The sequence below is a fragment of the Phalangium opilio genome, unplaced genomic scaffold (assembly GCF_054372755.1).
Source record: "Phalangium opilio isolate 3A_F unplaced genomic scaffold, DU_Popi_V2 ptg000070l_1, whole genome shotgun sequence".
NCBI classification, from domain to species: domain Eukaryota; kingdom Metazoa; phylum Arthropoda; class Arachnida; order Opiliones; family Phalangiidae; genus Phalangium; species Phalangium opilio.
The window spans coordinates 16193058-16212735 of record NW_028324182.1 but is presented as its reverse complement, the minus strand read 5'-3'; the positions used below and the strand labels follow the sequence as shown (position 1 = coordinate 16212735).

General features: G+C 37.6%; 6 protein-coding genes across 7 annotated transcripts; 2 read left to right on the top strand and 4 right to left on the bottom strand.

Moving 5' to 3' along the window:
• The first annotated feature begins 4412 nt into the window (after positions 1–4412).
• LOC149662006 (putative oxidoreductase ZK1290.5) lies at positions 4413–7181 on the top strand. Its single transcript, XM_089843597.1, has 7 exons — positions 4413–4725; positions 4806–4930; positions 4993–5116; positions 5173–5274; positions 5335–5609; positions 5670–5729; positions 6616–7181. The coding sequence occupies exons 1-7, from the start codon at positions 4632–4634 to the stop codon at positions 6769–6771; spliced, it is 936 nt and encodes a 311-aa protein (XP_089699723.1). The 5' UTR covers positions 4413–4631; the 3' UTR covers positions 6772–7181.
• Positions 7182–7353: 172 nt separating this feature from the next.
• Positions 7354–11495, bottom strand: AMPKalpha (AMP-activated protein kinase alpha subunit). 2 transcript variants are annotated; one of them, XM_089843596.1, is made up of 12 exons: positions 11364–11495; positions 11171–11296; positions 10834–10975; positions 10659–10752; positions 10455–10599; positions 9509–9927; positions 9057–9230; positions 8876–8996; positions 8561–8631; positions 8423–8485; positions 8250–8358; positions 7354–7644 (listed from the first exon to the last, which is right to left on the bottom strand). In XM_089843596.1, the coding sequence occupies exons 2-12, from the start codon at positions 11259–11261 to the stop codon at positions 7556–7558; spliced, it is 1518 nt and encodes a 505-aa protein (XP_089699722.1). In that variant the 5' UTR covers positions 11262–11296; positions 11364–11495; the 3' UTR covers positions 7354–7555. The 2 variants fall into 2 exon arrangements, with proteins under 2 accessions (XP_089699722.1, XP_089699721.1); XM_089843595.1 differs by having other exon boundaries at positions 11171–11462.
• Positions 11496–12072: 577 nt separating this feature from the next.
• Positions 12073–13813, top strand: LOC149662004 (ubiquitin-conjugating enzyme E2 S). The gene is made up of 4 exons (XM_089843598.1): positions 12073–12264; positions 12448–12595; positions 12661–12851; positions 12922–13813. Exons 1-4 carry the CDS (start codon positions 12256–12258, stop codon positions 13225–13227), a joined length of 654 nt encoding a protein of 217 aa, XP_089699724.1. The 5' UTR covers positions 12073–12255; the 3' UTR covers positions 13228–13813.
• A 1714-nt stretch (positions 13814–15527) lies between these two features.
• On the bottom strand, positions 15528–17305 carry LOC149662003 (THO complex subunit 4-like). The gene is made up of 6 exons (XM_089843594.1): positions 16747–17305; positions 16489–16638; positions 16261–16408; positions 16081–16186; positions 15902–16019; positions 15528–15831 (listed from the first exon to the last, which is right to left on the bottom strand). Exons 1-6 carry the CDS (start codon positions 16954–16956, stop codon positions 15823–15825), a joined length of 741 nt encoding a protein of 246 aa, XP_089699720.1. The 5' UTR covers positions 16957–17305; the 3' UTR covers positions 15528–15822.
• A 351-nt stretch (positions 17306–17656) lies between these two features.
• Positions 17657–18691, bottom strand: LOC149662002 (UPF0764 protein C16orf89 homolog). The gene is made up of 6 exons (XM_089843836.1): positions 18541–18691; positions 18358–18475; positions 18125–18284; positions 17935–18063; positions 17831–17872; positions 17657–17757 (listed from the first exon to the last, which is right to left on the bottom strand). Exons 1-6 carry the CDS (start codon positions 18597–18599, stop codon positions 17657–17659), a joined length of 609 nt encoding a protein of 202 aa, XP_089699962.1. The 5' UTR covers positions 18600–18691.
• LOC149662001 (uncharacterized) lies at positions 18690–19201 on the bottom strand. Its single transcript, XM_089843835.1, has 2 exons — positions 18994–19201; positions 18690–18928 (listed from the first exon to the last, which is right to left on the bottom strand). The coding sequence occupies exons 1-2, from the start codon at positions 19199–19201 to the stop codon at positions 18714–18716; spliced, it is 423 nt and encodes a 140-aa protein (XP_089699961.1). The 3' UTR covers positions 18690–18713.
• Between the last annotated feature and the right edge of the window lie 477 nt (positions 19202–19678).

Sequence of the window (19678 nt, the reverse complement as noted above, 5' to 3'; positions counted from 1 at the left end):
TAAGGATTTGCCTTGATCCAAGACCACTCAATCAAGCAATACTACGTCCACACTATCCGATCCCTACAGCGGACAGAATATTCGCCAATTTGCAAGGATCAAAGTACTTTACCGTCCTTGATGCCAAAGATGGCTTTTGGCAACTTCCTCTCGATGAGCCTTCGTCCTATCTCACGACGTTTACCACACCCTGGGGAAGATTTCGGTATCTCGTATTGCCTTTTGGTTTAAATAACGCGCCTGAGGAATTCCAACGCGCAATGGACGAACTTTTCGAAAATGACTCTCGCATCAACCCCTATTTCGATGATACCGCCATAGGTACGAAAACATTACCAGAACACTGCGCGTTACTTCGTAAAACGCTTGAGATAGCCAGGAAAGAAAATCTGAAATTCAATCCAACCAAGGTGCAGTTAGCTCAAACCAGCATCAAGTACTTGGGACATCTACTAACAGAGAACGGCATTAAACCGGATCCGGGTAAAATTGAAGCTATTAAACAATATCCCCAACCGCAGAGCAAGGACGACTTGCACCGGTTCCTGGGTATGATCACGTATCAGGCAAAGTTTACACCGAATCTCTCTGATCTCACATCCTCCCTTCGCCTGCTCATGAGGAATGACACGGCGTGGCTCTGGGATGCCAATACACAACGAGACTTCGACAAAATCAAGGAGACTTTAATACAAAGCCCTTGTCTGAAATTCTTCGACAATGAAAAACCAGTCACCGTCTCGGTAGATGCTTGTAAGAATGGCCTCGGTGCTGTCTTACTTCAAGAAAACGGCCCAGTAGCCTATGGCTCAGCTTCGCTAACAGATACTCAACAAAAATACGCTCAAATAGAGAAAGAGCTACTCGCCGTTATCTTTGGCCTGGAACATTTCCATAACTACACATACGGCCGTCGCGTCACTGTCCAGACCGATCATAAGCCTTTGTTAGGCCTCAGCGCCAAACCATACCAAAAAATCACTCCTCGCTTGCAACGCATGCTACTGCGCTTGACCAGATATGACTTCCACCTGGAGTTTGTTCCCGGAAAAGAACTTCTAATTGCAGATGCCTTATCCAGGGCACCTCGCACTGATCTTACCTTTAAAGAGCTGGATGTGGAGGTACAACCAATCCAGGTTTGTGTCATAGCTGAGGCATCAAATGGCTATTGGCACAAGTTACACCACCAGACGGAAAACGATCCGCACCTCCAAGCGGTGACGCATCACATCCGCAATGGTTGGCCGGCTAGCAAAAAACTCTCAGACGCAGATGCTCAATCTTTTTGGCACTGTCGTGAAGAACTGCATGAAACGGCTGATGGATTGATCTGCAGGGGCCACAGACTCGTCATACCCAAGGCAGCCCAGCTTGAAGTACTGAGCAAACTTCACACTGCTCACAGAGGAATCACCGCAATGAAAACAAAGGCGCGGGAATACTTTTATTGGCCTGAAATGAACGCCCAAATCGACAAATATGTCGAGCGTTGCACAATTTGTCAAGAATCGCAAAGGGCTAACGCACATGAACCTTTGCTCGATAGGGACCTACCTACCCGCCCATGGCAGAAGGTAGCCTGCGATTTTTTCGAACTTCAGGGTCAGAAGTATCTTCTAATGGTGGACTATTTCTCTAAGTACGTTGAAGTACAACTCACGCATGGGGAAACAGCCAAAGCAACAATCATGGCCATGAAAACTATCTATGCTAGACATGGAATCCCTGAAGAAGTAGTAAGTGATCAAGGTCCGCCTTTCACTTCATCTGCTATGGCCGACTTTCATAAGGAATGGAACATCTATCACAACATGTCGTCACCCTTGTATCCGCGATCGAACGGTCAAGTTGAGAGGTCGGTTCAAACCCTCAAACATAGCCTGCTCAAGGCCTTCGAAGATGGAAAAGATCTGCATTCCGTCCTACTGGATTATCGCATCACACCCACATCAGGGTTAAAATCCCCAGCGGAACTTTTGATGGGTCGGCGCCTTCGTTCCTTCTTACCTAGTCATTCCGACAGGCTCTTGCCTTCATATGACGTCTCAGACGCGGCGAATGCACTGGTCACACGTCAAACCCGCCAGAAGAAGTATAACAACGCCCATACAAAACAACTCGTAGAGCTAAAGGCCAACGAGCGCGTCTGGTTTCGCCACAAATTGAACGAAAAATGGCAACGCGGCGTCATAGTCAATACTGGCGCCAACCCTCGTTCCTATGGCGTTAAGGCAGCGGATGGTAGAATATACACTCGCAACCGTTTCTACCTGCGGCCCGATCTAACAACGGATCGAGAGTCTACATGGAAACACCAGCGTACGGTCGAGGATTTCCACACCGTACCTCTTCCACCGCCACCACCTCCACCGCCGCCACCGCCACCGCCGTTGCGTCCTCTACAAGACCCCGCACAGCGTCCCACGGGATCAACACGAAGTGGTCGGGTACCACGCAAGCCGGAACGATTCCAAGACTATGTTCCTTAAAGACTTTTATAACTTACTAATATTTCATGAATAACTGTTTTCTTATAAATCCGTCCCTTTTATTACTCTTGTTTAATTTGAAAAAAAAAAAAAATGGGGCATGTTATGTATATGTATGATAGTTCATATCCTTATGATAGTTCATATCCTCCTCGCTAGGTGCCGCTAGTGCATTAGGCCTAACGTAGGAGGAAATCAATAAAGCAGATCAAATATGGCACCCGAGCTATGAAGTCGTTGTTACTCTTCTCTCGTTAATAATCATTTAATTAGTTGTTTATATTAACCAATTATAAGCCAAACTAAAATATAACAAGCTTCATTTAGCTTCGCTTATCTTCGTTAAGCTTCGTTTAGCTTAGCTTCGTTTAGCTTCGTTTAGCTTCGCTTAGCTTCGTTTAGCTTCGTTTAGCTTCGTTTAGCTTCGTTTAGCTACGTTTAGCTACGTTTAGCTTCGTTTAGCTTCGTTTAGCTTCGTTTAGCTTCGTTTAGCTTCGCTTAGCTTAGCCTAGGTTCGTTTAGCCTCGTTTAGCTTCGTTTAGCTTCGCTTAGCTTCGTTTAGCTTCATTTAGCTTCGTTTAGCTTCGCTTAGCTTAGCCTAGCTTCGTTTAGCTTCGTTTAGCTTCGTTTAGCTACGTTTAGCTACGTTTAGCTTCGTTTAGCTTCGTTTAGCTTCGTTTAGCTTCGTTTAGCTTCGCTTAGCTTAGCCTAGCTTCGTTTAGCTTCGTTTAGCTTCGTTTAGCTACGTTTAGCTTCGTTTAGCTTCGCTTAGCTTCGTTTAGCTTCATTTAGCTTCGCTTATCTTCGTTAAGCTTCGTTTAGCTTCGTTTAGCTTCGCTTAGCTTCGTTTAGCTTCGTTTAGCTTCGTTTAGCTTCGTTTAGCTACGTTTAGCTACGTTTAGCTTCGTTTAGCTTCGTTTAGCTTCGTTTAGCTTCGCTTAGCTTAGCCTAGCTTCGTTTAGCTTCGTTTAGCTTCGCTTAGCTTAGCCTAGTTTCGTTTAGCTTCGTTTAGCTTCGTTTAGCTACGTTTAGCTTCGTTTAGCTTCGTTTAGCTTCGCTTAGCTTCGTTTAGCTTCGTTTAGCTTCGTTTAGCTTCGTTTAGCTTCGCTTATCTTCGTTTAGCTTCGTTTAGCTTAGCTTCGTTTAGCTTCGTTTAGCTTCGCTTAGCTTCGTTTAGCTTCGTTTAGCTTCGTTTAGCTTCGTTTAGCTACGTTTAGCTACGTTTAGCTTCGTTTAGCTTCGTTTAGCTTCGTTTAGCTTAGCTTCGCTTAGCTTAGCCTAGCTTCGTTTAGCTTCGTTTAGCTTCGTTTAGCTTCGCTTAGCTTCGTTTAGCTTCATTTAGCTTCGTTTAGCTTCGCTTAGCTTAGCCTAGCTTCGTTTAGCTTCGTTTAGCTTCGCTTAGCTTCGTTTAGCTTCATTTAGCTTCGCTTATCTTCGTTTAGCTTCGTTTAGCTTCGTTTAGCTTCATTTAGCTTCGCTTCGTTTAGCTTCGTTTAGATTCGTTTAGCTTCGTTTAGCTTCGTTTAGCTTAGCTTCGTTTAGCTTCGTTTAGATTCGTTTAGCTTCGTTTAGCTTCGCTTAGCTTCGTTAGGCCTTAGTTTCAAATACGTGTGAAATTGCATACAGTCTACTACACGCATTTGAAACTAAGGTCTAGAGGTCCGTGCACTCGAGCTAAAAAACTCGCGGATATTTTAAATCCTGAAGATCCTGAAGTTTTTTGTCTCTTGACAGCACGTACAAAGCTACGTTACATAGAGAAATAGCTTTGCGCGTGCTGACAACCGACGTTGTAACAGAGTGTATACCGAATATTCTGTCGCTCGAGATAGGGAGTTGCCTATCCTATAGCGTGAAAACAAATTTCCTCACGCGCATCCTTCATCCATGACATTACTGTGTCTGTGTGTGATAGTAGTTTTCCTACTCAGGGTCTCAGGCTCACTCTCAGCCAGCGTAATCGAGTGGGCTGTGGTTGTAGGACCGCGACAGTTCTTGGAAACTTGATAAATTTTTAAATAGAACATTTGGAAAAATGTTACAATCTCGATGTAGATTAATTTAGGAATACGTTTATATAATCTAAAAATAAACATTTAGAAAGAAATTTATCAAGGATTATCATTTTCAAATTGAATTATGGAAGTTCCAGTTGAAAACAATTATTTTCTTCACGAAGGAGTTAATTATTTTGAACTTCGAAATGGAGTCAAAATGCCCGCTTTGGGTTTGGGTACTTATAATTATAATAAATGTCAATTAAATATACGTGAAAATCGTTAAATACAAATGAAATTTGCCACCAAACTCTAGGAACGTCTCACAGTGGTGGGTATTCGCATCAAGCTGTAGTTTACGCCATAAAAGATTGCAATTACCGTTTAATCGATACGGCAAAACGCTACGGATGCGAACAACAATTGCAGTTAGCTATAGCAGTCAGTAATTTCTAGGCTTTCGCGTAAATATCTTAAGAAAAGTAGTAATTAATAATTTATAGGAAAGCCAAATTGACCGAGAAAATTTATTCTTAACAACTAAATTATGGCCAACTGATTACGGCATTAAATCAGTTAGGGCTGCATTTTTGGGCTCGGCAAAACGTTTAAATGTAGAATATTTAGGTAAGAATAGGAATATACTTATAATTTGCGTCATACCTTTAACAAATCCGCATCAGATCTATATATGCTTCATTGGCCCGAATGTCCTTCCATATGTCCCGATAAAAAACAGCTTTTAGAGGATACTTGGAGGATGATGGAAATACTTTACGATGAAGGTAAAATCATCTTCGGATGGATGGACTCGGTACCGAAAAATGTTAAAACTTTCTATATAGGTCTTTGCCGCTCCATTGGAGTATGCAACTACGAAATTTCCCATTTGGAAGAACAACTCGAAACGTGTAGCGTTATTCCACACGTAAATCAAATGGAAATGAACCCATACAGAAACCCCTTGGCTTTAAAAAATTTTTGCCAAGAATCGGGAATCGCTGTTGAAGGGTATTGTCCCTTAGGAAAAGGGACTTTAGTTGAAGAAAAAGCTATTAAATGTGTCGCGCAAAAATATAATAGAACTCCCGCTCAAATACTCATACGTTGGTCTATTCAAGTATGCTAAAGCTAAAAGTTTTATAATTATAACCCATTAAACATGTTTTTTTTTAACTAGAGTGGTGCAATTACTATTCCTAAATCAACAAAACCAAATAGAGTTAAAGAAAATAGCGAAGTATATTAATTTTACAATTAATATTAATATTAAAAGGAAAGTTCAGATAACATAACATTATTCCTTAAAAGAACGGCTGCTTTTAAATTAAATATTAAAAGAAATAAATGATCTCTTATTAAAAAATAATAAGCATTTAATTAAGTCTTAAAAACAATCAAGGACTACCGCGCCGCCATTGCTTTAGTGACGTCTGATAGCCACCCCTAATGGGAATGGTTGAATTGGCCTTATTCCTGATCAACGCCACCGAGGCGTAGCGGTGACTTTTGGAACTATAATAATACGGTAGCCAATTACAGGTGGTGGTGGAGTCGATGGACTCTGATGGAGATCTGTTATTTTCTATGTTTTGATTATTACCGCTTCAACTTCAAAAAACATGTTTTAACTAATTATTATTAACCAAATAATCTCCAAATAGACCAAAATCGAATGAAAACTTACTCCGAAAGTCTTATTTCATAATATTAGACAGAATAAGAAAGGTAAAATCAACTTTTAATACTTTTGAAACCATATCGCTTGTTAAGCCTTGGCTATTCACGTGATTCAGAAAGATCAACAAAACATAGAAAATAACAGATCCATCGACTCCACCGCCACCTGTAATTGGCTACCGTATTATTATAGTTCCAAAAGTCGCCGCTACGCCTCGGTGGCGTTGATCAGGAATAAGGCCAATTCTCACAAGCTGTGAGAGGTGACATAGCCCACTCGATCACGCGTATAAGAGCAATGGCGGATGGTAGTCCTTGATTGTTTTTAAAGCCTAATTAGAAACACTAATTATTTTGTAATAACAGATCATTTACGTTATCTTACCTGAACTTTTGCGCTTTAACTTTTTTTTTAAATATTAAAATTTGTTTCAAATCGGTTTCAGGTCTTTGATTTTGAACTTTCTAACGAGGATATGAATTTCTTGGGAAGTTTACACGATGGTCGACGTTCAGTTGAGATTGACAAAGTTCAAGAGAAGATTGATTCTAATTTACCTGATGGTTATAAGCTTCTGGCTTCCAAAAGAATTCACAGTTGATATAACGACGATGGCGCGCGCATCTCTTTTAGGCTTAACTAGTCTATTTAAAAAAAAAAAAAAAATGCTTGGAGACAAGTTGAGCGGAGCGGAGAGACGAATGAAAATTCCTCAAAAGAAAAAAAAACCAAATCTAATATATGGATTTAATTAATTTTAAGTTTGAAATAACGAAATCATTTATTTCACGTTGTACCATTACTAAATGAAATAAAAACCGTTGTTTTACCATAATAATAATAATAATAAGAATAATAATAATATCAGTATCTATTGGGAAGTTTCAGTTTTCTTTTCCGAGATGAGATTTTCAATAAATCTCTAAATGAGAAATTTGATTTGTTTTAATTTCAAATTTGTTTCTTTTTTTTTTTTAGAATTCTGAGCGAAATAAAAGCGTAACTTAGTTGTTGTTGTTGTTGTTTTTTTTTTTGCTGCATTACAGTAATTATAACAAGACAAAAACCGCTTGCTTCTTTGAGCATAGAGCGAGAGAGAGAAAAGAGAGAACCGGAAAACTTAACGAGGGAGGGAGGGTAACAATGAGGAGGGATTTGGATTAATTAATTAATTAATTATCTCTCAAGTGTTCCTAAATTATTTTAATTCTTTCTTTCTTTCTTTCATCATAAAACTTAAAATTAAAATTAAACAAAATCAAAAAACCTATAAATTATAATTAATTAACCAAAATGTTTTCTCTCATCGTTAATTACTAATTGAGTGACTCGTTGACGCCTTATTAGACATCGTTACTAACGTTAAATATATTTACTGACAGAGTTTAACGAGCCAATTGCGTAATCAATGCAGCGCACATCTCAAAGAATGCCATCGTGTGATGACATTGGTTATCGTTACCACTTAGACTACCTGAGAAGGTTGTAAAGGTTATTAATGTCATTCAAATCGGGACTTGAAAGATCATTAATGTCATTCAAATCGGGACTTGAAAAGATCATTAATGTCATTCAAATCGGGACTTGAAAGATCATTAATGTCATTCAAATCGGGACTTGAAAGATCATTAATGTCATTCAAATCGGGACTTGAAAGATCATTAATGTCATTCAAATCGGGACTTGAAAGATCATTAATGTCATTCAAATCGGGACTTGAAAAGATCATTAATGTCATTCAAATCGGGACTTGAAAAGATCATTAATATCATTCAAATCGGGACTTGAAAGATCATTAATGTCATTCAAATCGGGACTTGAAAGATCACAAATGTCATTCAAAGCGGGACTTGAAAGATCACAAATGTCATTCAAAGCGGGACTTGAAAGATCACAAATGTCATTCAAATCGGGACTTGAAAGATCACGAATGTCATTCAAATCGGGACTTGAAAAGATCATTAATGTCATTCAAATCGGGACTTGAAAGATCATTAATATCATTCAAATCGGGACTTGAAAGATCATTAATGTCATTCAAATCGGGACCTGAATAACTAGAAGAGTAAAAAGACTTACTAGTACTTAAGCTATTGACATCTTGATTCTCTTCGGTGCTCGAAAGTGATTTAAAATCCAATAAATAGCTCTTGTAATCAACTTGGTACAGTTGAAGACTGATTTTCACCTGAAATTGTATTAAGACGTTTAACTGGGAGAATGGGAAATATATTTATTTATACTATATTCACGTGTTTTCCAGTTGACATAATTCTCCTTACTCTAACGTGAAACGGATTGATTACTTTCCATTCCTTAGGTTAAGAAAAATGGCAAAAAAAAAAATCAATGTTGTCATATCTTATAACAATATACAATAGTTTTCTTACAAAATTTAAAGCTTTCATGGCTCTATAAACTTCATTCATTATATCATACGGTTTACTTTGAGAGCGAATTCCTAAAAAAAAAATTGGAAGAAAGGTGAGTCCAAACGCTAGAAAAGTGGACTCGCCAAGTCCTCAAGACCAATTTTCCTGGACTCGACAGGGAAATCGGGCCAGTTTTGGGCTCGTTTTGACAGGGAAAGCGGGTCCGTTTTGGGCTCGATTCGACAGGGAAAGCGGGCCCGTTTTGGGCTCGATTCGACAGGGAAAAACGGACTCTGACTCTAACTAGAGTGGCGTTAATATCAATAGTAATACCCAAATGCCATTTGGCACGTTTCATTGGTGTACTTTTCCCTTTATCTGTGCTGTTCGAACCACTCAGCATTCTCTGACGACTGTTAAGTCTTTCAGGATGTGGTCTAGCCGGACTATTTTGCTATAAATAAACGTAAAGGTTATTATAAAATTTAAATATCCTATGACGGTAAATTTTTACATCAATTCCAGGCGGTGGACTGGAAGCGATATAAAAATCCTTAATTTCAAGTTTGGAAGTTTCATCTTCTATTCTCTTATTATCAACAATCAAATGATAAGCGATGGCAAGCTGATCATGCGGATCTCCACTCAAAAGAGCACTATGAACCTCTTTTTCTTGAACGCTGAATTTCTAAATTTGGAATAAAACAGGGTTAACGTCGCGATTCAACTTATTACAGAGTCCCGACGCGTGCGCCAAGGCTTAACGCGCGTTTTAGCTTACAAAGCTGGGGGAAAAAAAGACGCGTCGCCCGCTTTGGATGCGAAAATATTATTCAAACCCTAGATCGAAGCGGACGACGCGTCATTTTGTTGCAGATTTGCTAGTTAAAAACGCGCGTTAAGCCTTGGCACGCGCATCGAGAATAAGGTGGATTAAAGGAGGGCGGGTAATTGTTTAGAAATTACCTCGCAAACTTCTTTAACAGCATCCATATCAATAATAGAGGCATCAGTATCGTTAGGGGAAGGAAACAAATAAACTGGTAGGTCTTTTTTAAACCATTCATGGTTTTTCAAATCTTCCATGGTAGCTCTTTTCATGGGGTCAACTTGAAGCATATGAATTAATAGATTCACGACTGATTTGTTTAAATAATCAGGAATGGGAAATATTCCAGATTTGATCTTTCGAAAGAGGGTGGGAACGTGTTCATCATCAAAGGGTAAAGTTCCGCATAAAAGAGCGTATAAAATAACTCCGCAGCTCCAAATGTCAACTTCCGGACCCGCGTAAAGTTTGCCAGAAATAACTTCAGGAGCAGCGTAATTTGGAGATCCGCAAGATGTTCTTAAAAATTCTCCATCCATCATCATGTTTGATAAACCTTATAATTTTGTTAATAATTTAACATTCTTTTCATATAACTGAATTGGCCTTATTCCTGATCAACGCCACCGAGGCGTAGCGGCGACTTTTGGAACTATAATAATACGGTAGCCAATTACAGGTGGCGCTGGAGTCGATGGACTCTGATGGAGATCTGTTATTTTCTATGTTTTGATTATTACCGCTTCAACTTCAAAAAACATGTTTTAACTAATTATTATTAACCGAATAATCTCCAAATAGACCAAAATCGAATGAAAACTTACTCCGAAAGTCTTATTTCATAATATTAGACAGAATAAGAAAGGTAAAATCAACTTTTAATACTTTTGAAACCATATCGCTTGTTAAGCCTTGGCTATTCACATGATTCAAAATAGAGAAAATAACAGATCTCCATCAGAGTCCATCGACTCCAGCGCCACCTGTAATTGGCTACCGTATTATTATAGTTCCAAAAGTCGCCGCTACGCCTCGGTGGCGTTGATCAGGAATAAGGCCAATTAACAAATAAGTCTGGAATACCAAAATCAGCAATTTTAACATTCAAATTTTGATCTAAAAGTAGATTTTCAGGTTTCAAGTCACGATGGACAACCATATGACGATGACAATAATCAACCCCTGATATAATTTGTTGGAAAAACCTTCTAGCTTCCGTTTCCTTTAACTGCCAAAAATATGGGAGTTAAAACGATGTATATTTAAATCAGGGAGACTAATTATTACTTTTCCATGTTTGACTATATAATCAAAAAGTTCTCCACCCGATACAAATTCCATAATCATAAATATGTCTGATGGGGTACTAATTACTTGATACCTATCAAAGTAAATTTTGTTCAAGTTTCTAATTGTCCCAATTAAATTAAATTAAATTAAATTAATTAAGAAACATAGGTACAATTTGATGATATGAGGGTGTCGAAATAATTTGAGATTTTGAATTTCTCTACGTATTTTTCCCACAACATCAAGATTTTTAATTTTTTGACGATTTAATATCTTAACAGCAACTTTATGTCCCGTGAGTTGATGCTTTGCAGCTGGAAATAGCATTTGTAAAAATAATTTAGCCGATTTTTCAACCCATTTTCATGGCTAACATTGTGAAATTAGATCATGGCACAAGGTGGCCATGGCTTCAATAACGCGGCGTAGGCTTAATGTAACGCTACAGCGAAGCCGCGCGCCATGTAAAAGTGGAAAATAACTAAAGATTATGTTTAATTAAAACTTACTTTTAACTTTTCCAAACGTTCCAACGCCTAATGTTTCTCCTAAAATGTAATGTCCTATTTTAACAGGGGGTTGCAAAGCCTTCTCCGCCATTTTATTTTATAAACACACTGTTTTCAACTTTCCGACTATTTTTTGGGAAAAAAAAATAACAACATAAAGATTGCGCAATAATATCGGCAGATGAAGGCTCACTATTGGTTGCCACTGGCTTATCCCACATATATGAACCAATTACGATGAAGCATGCTTCTAATTAAAATATTAAAGGGCCAAGGCTTGAGAGTCCAAGAATGAATGGCTTTCCCAGTTTCCCTTATTGCGTGATCGAGTTGGCTATGCTTATAGAGAGGCCATAGATAAAATAAATATGTGTAGGTTATTTTTACTTTTATTACTATTTTTCACAGCAAAGACTCAAGACTCTTTACACATGTATTTTATGTCTATGGTCTTTACTTTATATTTCTACATGGACATTAAATAAAAGGAATAGAAGACTAGCCTCGTTGGCTACAGACTTTCCTACTGTCCAACCCACTTCCTCTGGTCCAAAACCAGTTTATTAATTGCTCGGATAAGTTTTTAAATTCAAGAAGAGGGGGATACTGGTCCTTGGGACCAGTTTATTAATTCCAAATCGATAAGAGAACAAAGGTGGGACCAGTCCGGAGACCAATTTATTATTTCAGACCCTAGGGGGGTCACTGGTCCCAAGGACTAGTTTAAAAAATATCCTTATCTCCATAGATATAGGAACATAAATTTATGTTCCTATCTCTATGCTTATTTCCCACTAGAGGCTAGACATGTACCAAAGGAGAAGCTATCATTCCTTTCATTTGTTGTCGCTACGGTGCTAAATGGTCGTGATTGGTCGAAACGAAAATTTGAAAAGGTTAACGTTTTTTCCTCAAAGCAGTGAAAGCAGATGCTGACTGGCTTTGGCATTTCTGACTCGTCTGAAGTTCTATCGAAACTTTCAAATTCGAAACCTCAAAATTTTAACTTAAGGAGTTAGTGTTTTGGGATTGGGAATTGGTAATCGGTCCTAGTTAATCGATTTTCGTGCAATATTGATGTCATTATGTCTACAGTAAGTTAGATTTAACATTAAAACACCTTTAACCACAGTTTTAAATATAAAATGGAAGCGAGACATTAACGTTTTTTCTTAAGCCTTTGCCTTACATAGGGGGAGAACAATTACAATACGAAAGGGGAAAGGGTTAAAGCCCTTTTTGACATTAATTATTGGAGTTAATCGCGTTTTTTACAGATTTCCAACGTGGAAAACCTTTCCCCGCAAGTCATACGTCAAGTTTCGAAGGAACTATCAGAGTTAGTCAACAACCCACCCGAAGGAGTCAAAGTCTGTTTAAACGAAGAAGATATATCCGATATCCAAGCCATTATTGATGGGCCAGGTAGTTAAAAGACTACGAAAAGGTATAGTTTTACGCCTTATTTCTAAAATTATACTTTTCTAAAGCCGGTACCCCTTACTCTGGTGGAGCTTTCCGAGTGAAGTTAGTCTTAGGAAAAGATTTCCCATCCGCACCCCCTAAAGGTTTTTTCGTCACCAAAATATTTCACCCAAATGTGGCGAAAAATGGTGAAATTTGCGTCAATACCCTCAAAAAAGATTGGAAACCCGACCTTGGAATTAAACACATTCTCTTGGTATAGAATTTATATTCCAGACGTAAAAGTTTAAACAATGACAAACAAACAAAATTGTCCATTACCTTAGACGGTGAAATGTTTGTTAATTGTCCCTAACCCGGAATCCGCCTTAAATGAAGAAGCCGGGAAACTTCTATTGGAACATTACGATGATTATTGCCAGAGAGCGAAGATGATGGTGGAGATTCACGCTCAACCTCCAAAAAAAGGAAAAGAAGGACTGGAATGTGGAATCCCCGCAACTTCCTCCAAGATCCATCCTCCGGATGGTCCATCCGCTAAAAAACACGCGGGAGACAAAAACAAAAGTGCCGCTGATAAGAAAAACCTCAAAATTATGAAAGACAAAAAGAGGACACTTAAAAGATTATGATGAGGAATTATTTCTCGTTACCTGGTCAAAATTTTTTGGGTTTTTTTTATTTTAAACAATGAAATTCCCAGTTCCCCCTTCTCTCTTCATCACATTGGGTTTTTATTTTAGTCTTGTAAATGTTTCTTCAATGATATTCTGAAAAAACGTGTGGAAAGAAAAAATAGATTTAAAAAATTTAATATCAGCAAAATTAAGTAATTTGATAAATTAATTTCTAGCCTTTTGTAAATATTTTTGGCTTTAAAAAAATTAATTATTAATTAGTTTATACATTTTTTAAATATTCACTTTTTGTCATTGTCTAGACTTTTTTTCTTTAAAAATAAATTATGCAAATTTTAAATTCAAATTTGACTGTCAAAGACAAATGTGGCTGTTTTTTTTTTATTTATTTATTCTTGGGCTGTTTTTATTTTTTACTAAAATGTGTAATAATTAATAAGTTAATTTAATTTAATTAATAACTAATGAAATATTATTATAAAAGGCTGGCCAAAATTACTGGATTTTTTCTCCTCTTAATTTAATATGTAACGAATTTATTTCACTGATAGTTCATAAAATAAATTTATATTAAACTGAAGTTATTTATTTTAATTTTTACTCCAAAACTCAGGAAAAATCAGGGAAATAAATAGTTCACAAAAACTTCAGGGAAATTTTTGTCAAACAGGTGCCGAGTAATTAAGCAAAAAATGTTAGTGAATATTCCCTCCATAGGATTAACATTACACCCAACTTTGGAGGCTCGTAACTCTGGTTCTACTAGAGATACGGGGATGTCCTTTGAATATGTTATAGCCCAATTTGTCCCCCATCCAACCATACTAAAAACTTAGGGCTACTACGAACAGGGGCCGAGTAATTAAGCAAAAAATGTTAGTGAACATTCCCTCCATAGGATTAACATTACACCCAACTTTGCAGGCTCGTAACTCTTTTTCTACTAGAGATACGGGGATGTCCTTTGAATATGTTATAGCCCAATTTGTCCCCCATCCAACCATACTAAAAACTTAGGGCTACTACGAACAGGGGCCGAGTAATTAAGCAAAAAATGTTAGTGAATATTCCCTCCATAGGATTAACATTACACCCAACTTTGCAGGCTCGTAACTCTTTTTCTACTAGAGATACGGGGATGTCCTTTGAATATGTTATAGCCCAATTTGTCCCCCATCCAACCATACTAAAAACTTAGGGCTACTACGAACAGGGGCCGAGTAATTAAGCAAAAAATGTTAGTGAACATTCCCTCCATAGGATTAACATTACACCCAACTTTGCAGGCTCGTAACTCTTTTTCTACTAGAGATACGGGGATGTCCTTTGAATATGTTATAGCCCAATTTGTCCCCCATCCAACCATACTAAAAACTTAGGGCTACTACGAACAGGGGCCGAGTAATTAAGCAAAAAATGTTAGTGAATATTCCCTCCATAGGATTAACATTACACCCAACTTTGCAGGCTCGTAACTCTTTTTCTACTAGAGATACGGGGATGTCCTTTGAATATGTTATAGCCCAATTTGTCCCCCATCCAACCATACTAAAAACTTAGGGCTACTACGAACAGGGGCCGAGTAATTAAGCAAAATGTTAATAAACATACCCTCCATTGGATTAACATTACACCCAACTTTGCAGGCTCGTAACTCTGTTTCTACTAGAGATACGGGGATGTCCTTTGAGTATGTTATAGTCCAATTTATCCCCCATCCAACCATACTAAAAACTTAGGGCTACGACAAACAGGGGCCGAGTACCTCCATAGGATTAACATTACACCCAACTTTGGATGCTCATAACTCTGGTTCTATTGGAGATACGGGGATGTCCTTTGAGTATGTTATAGTCATATCCCCCCCTCCTTCGTTAACATTTGCTCCATAGGATACTCCATATACGGGGAAAAACCTGGAAAACTCAGGGAAGTATATGGGAAAAAACCTGGAAATCTCAGGGAAATTTGTTTTCCAAAAGTTGTATGAACCCTGAAAACTGTCTTTCCCGGGGCTGTTTAATTTCAATTTCCCTGATTTTTCCGAGGAGTTTTCCCTGACATGTTAAAACCTGAAATTCTGTAATTCAAGTTAATTAATGACTTGCAAGATTTTTCGGGCTAATTTTAATATTTTTACCTGGAAGTTAATTATTATTAATTAATCATTTCTAATATTAAATAATTAACTTTTGAATTGATACTGAAGGGAATAATAAATTATTTAGAGGTAGAGGCGTCTTAAATTAAAGTTAGAGAAAACTTATAATTAAGTGAATTAAAAGTAGTCTTAGTTAATTTTCATAAAAACCTTTCTTTATTATTATTATTTTTTTTTTTGGAGTTTTGTACCTAATTTAATTTTAGGCCAAAATGTTTGATTGATGATTTAATGAAATCATATAAGATGACAAATGTGACAAAAAAAAAAAGAGAAAGTAAACACAAAAGAGATATTATTGATACAATGAAACATGACATGAACTTTTAGAGGTAACCTCTATTATTTTCTTTTTGTTACATGAAGTGACTCATAAACACTTCTTAGTTTGGTCGATCTTTCTTAAAACAGACTCAATTCAATTCAATTCAATTCATCTAGGAATTTGAATAACAACACAGAATTAACACCACATAATTCCCTGGCAACACTGAAATAGGGATATACCTTATTAGCATAAGCATCGAGCTCTGCATCCAATTCTTCCGCAGTTGCGGTAACTTTCTTTACTCTGGGAAATCTTCCACCTCGTCCTCTGCCACCTCCACCACCACCTCCTCTACCGCTGCAAAAGTTATAAACATTAAATTAGGCTTAAGATTAATTAACACAAATCTTAAACTTACCCTCCATAATATCCACCACTCCTTTGTCCTCCTCCGCCACCTCTTGGACTTAAGTTACGTTGCTGCGATGATCCTGATGGTACTAATTGAATATTCATAGGTCTACCTAAATTGAATTTAATTCTTTTTAATTAATTCTTGAGACCTAATTTGGATTAAGAAGAAATTAAATTAACTTACTATCAAGAGGAATTCCATTATACTGCTTCATGGCTCTAAGGGCATCTGATTTCCTTTCAAAAACTACATCCGCAGTTCCTTGGGAACGACCAGATTTATCATAGTGAATAGCGGCTTTTTTAAGTTGTCCAAACTCAGCAAATAGTTCCTAATAGACAAACCAGAAATGAGAAACAACTAATATACGTTAATTAAAGTTTTAATTATGATTAGTCAATAGTGTTTTACCTTTATATCAGCATCTGATACTCCAAAATCAAGGTTGGATACTAGGAGTTTGGCTGGACCAGCTCCTCCAGTAGTAAGACCACCTGAAATCCTACGGCTTACACCCCCATCAAAAAGGTCATGTTGCCATTTATCAGGAATTTCTTTAGGCTATAAAGATAAATGAGATTAACAACACCCATATGTGCAAGAAGAACAAAGGAGCAAATGTAACAAAGGCCTAATAAATAAGTTAATTTTTTAAATAGCAATACATACTCTGGTTGATCTAAAAGGCAAGGATCTTTGACGGTTTCCACCACGTCCTCCACGCAGTTGACCTTTTGTTCTAAGTGGTCCCCTCCCGCGACCACGACCTCCTCCTCTGCCGGCACCAGCACCAGCTCCTCGTCCTCGACCCCTTACTCGAAATTGGCCGCGATTTGCCTTAATTATGTCGTCCAAAGACATATCAATTTTATCACCCATTGTAATGGTTAACTGCGTAACTCAATTTAGGTAAAATTCGCACTAAATTTACCCTAATCTAGTTAAAAATTTAGCCGTTGAAAAAGAACGCTAAGCCTTGCCACACGAAAATTACTAAGAGCGGCGCCCAAAGGAAATGATTAAATGGCGACAAATTCAGCAATGGCCGCTACCAAACAGGAACGAAAATAAGCGAGGCTCAATGTCCAATAATGTTTTGCGAAACCTAGAGGCGGGGTCACAGGGCATTTGTCCAATATGCCTATGAACTTTTAAGATAATGACCAATTTCGATTATTTGTTTTCTGATAACATTTTAGACTTTGACCGGGATTAACTAGACAAATACCAGATTATAGTATTTGCTTATTTCCGTTCTTGAGTAAACACTTCTTTTATTTTGCTAGTCTGACGTCATTTTTTATTTTCTGACTCTGACGTCATCAGCTGTAGTGCTATCTCGCGGCAGTAATTAAAATGACTGATTAAGGTTAATAATAATTGTTAATTAATATTTAAAATTTAATTTGAATACATGATTTATTAATCGTTATGGCTATATTTGGAAAATTTCTGAATTACAAATTTGTAACTCGAGAAATCGCAAAGAGAAAGTGAAACGTCAATTATGGTTATCAGAACTCGCATAATGATAGGCCTACCAAAGAACGGTGTTTTTAGACATTAAGAGAGACAAAATTTAATAATAGGTTACACCATCCATGTACCCCTCAAAGAGAAACCGAATCGAAATAGCTATAGCCCCGATAGCTACGCTTGTCTTGTGAGAAGAACACCCATCTACACGAAAAAGTTATTTGTTGAATAAACCAGACGCTAGATGCCTACCATTTTGGGGTATAGTTTGCCTTACCAATAAGGGGAACGTCACTGCGCTTCACCAACGTAGTTTTACCTTAGATGATCGAAAATAATTATAAAAATCTAAGAAAACTATTTCTTACAAAGTTTTTGAACCTTTCGTGCCAACGGTGTTCAGAAACTCTCCCCTAGTAAAACACCCGTTTTCACTTTGCCAGCGTAAGATGCTTTCAATCCAGTCCGTCTTCAGGAACTCACGGTAGCCAAGCAGTCCACACAAAGCAACTAATACCACGAGACTTTAGACTGAAAACGTAATTTTCAGTACATTAAAATATTAATATACTTTGCTCCATAAAAAGATCTTGCTGCGTAGGCATAAATCCATTCGCTTCTATGTTGGACGCCTCGTGATATATTCTGGAACAGAATGTGTCCTGTAGTTGACTAACGTTGACACCGTTGTATCTATTAGCTAAATTTGTCATTTGGTTGAAACACCCAGCCTTGAAAAAGTAATTAAGGGAAACTTAAAAACAAAAACACTTAGTTCGGAAACGAAAACGTAATAAAAATTACGGCTTCTCCAATCTCCAAGAAAAATATTTCATGTGTCAAAGCGTACTCCACAAATCCATCAGATGTCATAAAAACCCAACAACTTTTATCCATCTCACATGGTTTTCTAGAATAGTTTCTAAAGTCATCCAGAAAAATCACGTCATCAACAGTTTAATATCACGTCAAGGAAAGCTTGCTTACGAGGTTCCTAGCCAAAAACTATTGCAGGTGTCCGTAACCATTTCGAACAATTCCACCATAACCTTGGTTGGTGAACTATATCTTGCGGTAGACTTTAACGATGATAGTGTTCGCACGGGATAGTCCAATTTCCAAAAACCTTTCTTGATAATATCAGCAAGCACTAGAAAAATTTAACATATGATGTCATAATATAACGCAAGTTGGAATAACAAGCATAGAATACCGTAAAAATAGTTTGGGTCTGACTGATGTACGTATCCCAAAGAGGTTAACGCTACACTATCAGCCAAGTTCTGAAGTCTCTTGATGAGGGACAATAAAGGATGATCTGTTGATCCATTTGAAAGCCTTTTCTCGTATCTCTCGACTAATAACTCGAACTGATCTAGGGTTGGATATCAATCGTGACTCGATATCCATTCAACATTCCATCATTCAAATGTTTCAAACCTGAAGCCATCCTGGGTCCAATGACACCGTCTAGATTCAACCCTTTCAATTGACTACCCATGAAGCTGAGAGCTCGACTCAAAGCATCTACGCTTTTGTAAAGCAGTTTAAGAGAGGGCTGGAAGGGAGATTGGGCACCATTACATTGCAATGGTATCTCTTTTAAAGAAACTACGGCTAGAACCAAGATGAAAACCGAGCTTCTCATCTTAAGGGTTTCTTGTATCGGACTGAATCAAGCGGTATACAACCTCCTTCTTTTTATACCTCGTCTTCAAAGTCTTGGTTCTTCTCTTCTTACCCTATAATTAATCCTCAGGGATTTTGATCCTATCATGATAGACCACCTTTTCTATCAATAAGTAATGATGGATAACGTTCCCATTACAGTCATGTATAGCAGGACGTTCCCAACCCTTACAGAAGACATAGACATTGCAAGGATTAACAAACAAAATCACAGTAAACACGGATCTGAGGTGAAAACATAAAATAGCTAGCTTTAAAGATTAAAAAAATTCGTTTCAATTCACTCGAGACTGTTGGCAATGCTTTGGGGTCCCTTACCGGCATGTTAAGTCAGTCGCGGTTTACTCTGATCAATAGAGAAATTCCGAATTAAATTACTATTCAACATTCAGGACCAAGCGACATAATCTCTTGAAATGTAATGAAGATAAAAAAT

Excerpts from the sequence above, each read along its gene's own strand:
- LOC149662006 (XM_089843597.1), top strand. The coding sequence starts at position 4,632 with ATGGAAGTTCCAGTTGAAAACAATTATTTTCTTCACGAAGGAGTTAAT. Across the intron at positions 4,931-4,992 it reads AATTGCAGTTAGCTATAGCA|GAAAGCCAAATTGACCGAGA; the intron begins GTCAGTAATTTC and ends AATAATTTATAG. Across the intron at positions 5,730-6,615 it reads GAGTTAAAGAAAATAGCGAA|GTCTTTGATTTTGAACTTTC; the intron begins GTATATTAATTT and ends AATCGGTTTCAG.
- AMPKalpha (XM_089843596.1), bottom strand. The coding sequence starts at position 11,261 with ATGGCGGAGAAGGCTTTGCAACCCCCTGTTAAAATAGGACATTACATT. Across the intron at positions 8,359-8,422 it reads TTATGTCAACTGGAAAACAC|GTGAAAATCAGTCTTCAACT; the intron begins GTGAATATAGTA and ends ATACAATTTCAG. Across the intron at positions 7,645-8,249 it reads TGTCAATAGCTTAAGTACTA|GTAGTCTAAGTGGTAACGAT; the intron begins GTAAGTCTTTTT and ends CAACCTTCTCAG.
- LOC149662004 (XM_089843598.1), top strand. Across the intron at positions 12,596-12,660 it reads AGCCATTATTGATGGGCCAG|CCGGTACCCCTTACTCTGGT; the intron begins GTAGTTAAAAGA and ends ACTTTTCTAAAG. Across the intron at positions 12,852-12,921 it reads GAATTAAACACATTCTCTTG|ACGGTGAAATGTTTGTTAAT; the intron begins GTATAGAATTTA and ends CCATTACCTTAG.
- LOC149662003 (XM_089843594.1), bottom strand. The coding sequence starts at position 16,956 with ATGGGTGATAAAATTGATATGTCTTTGGACGACATAATTAAGGCAAAT. Across the intron at positions 16,409-16,488 it reads TATCAGATGCTGATATAAAG|GAACTATTTGCTGAGTTTGG; the intron begins GTAAAACACTAT and ends TTTGTCTATTAG. Across the intron at positions 16,020-16,080 it reads AGTGGTGGATATTATGGAGG|CGGTAGAGGAGGTGGTGGTG; the intron begins GTAAGTTTAAGA and ends TAACTTTTGCAG.
- LOC149662002 (XM_089843836.1), bottom strand. The coding sequence starts at position 18,599 with ATGGTGGAATTGTTCGAAATGGTTACGGACACCTGCAATAGTTTTTGG. Across the intron at positions 18,476-18,540 it reads AGTTTTTGGCTAGGAACCTC|AAACTATTCTAGAAAACCAT; the intron begins GTAAGCAAGCTT and ends GGATGACTTTAG. Across the intron at positions 18,285-18,357 it reads TCTTGGAGATTGGAGAAGCC|GCTGGGTGTTTCAACCAAAT; the intron begins GTAATTTTTATT and ends TACTTTTTCAAG.
- LOC149662001 (XM_089843835.1), bottom strand. The coding sequence starts at position 19,201 with ATGAGAAGCTCGGTTTTCATCTTGGTTCTAGCCGTAGTTTCTTTAAAA. Across the intron at positions 18,929-18,993 it reads TGGACCCAGGATGGCTTCAG|ATCAGTTCGAGTTATTAGTC; the intron begins GTTTGAAACATT and ends ATCCAACCCTAG.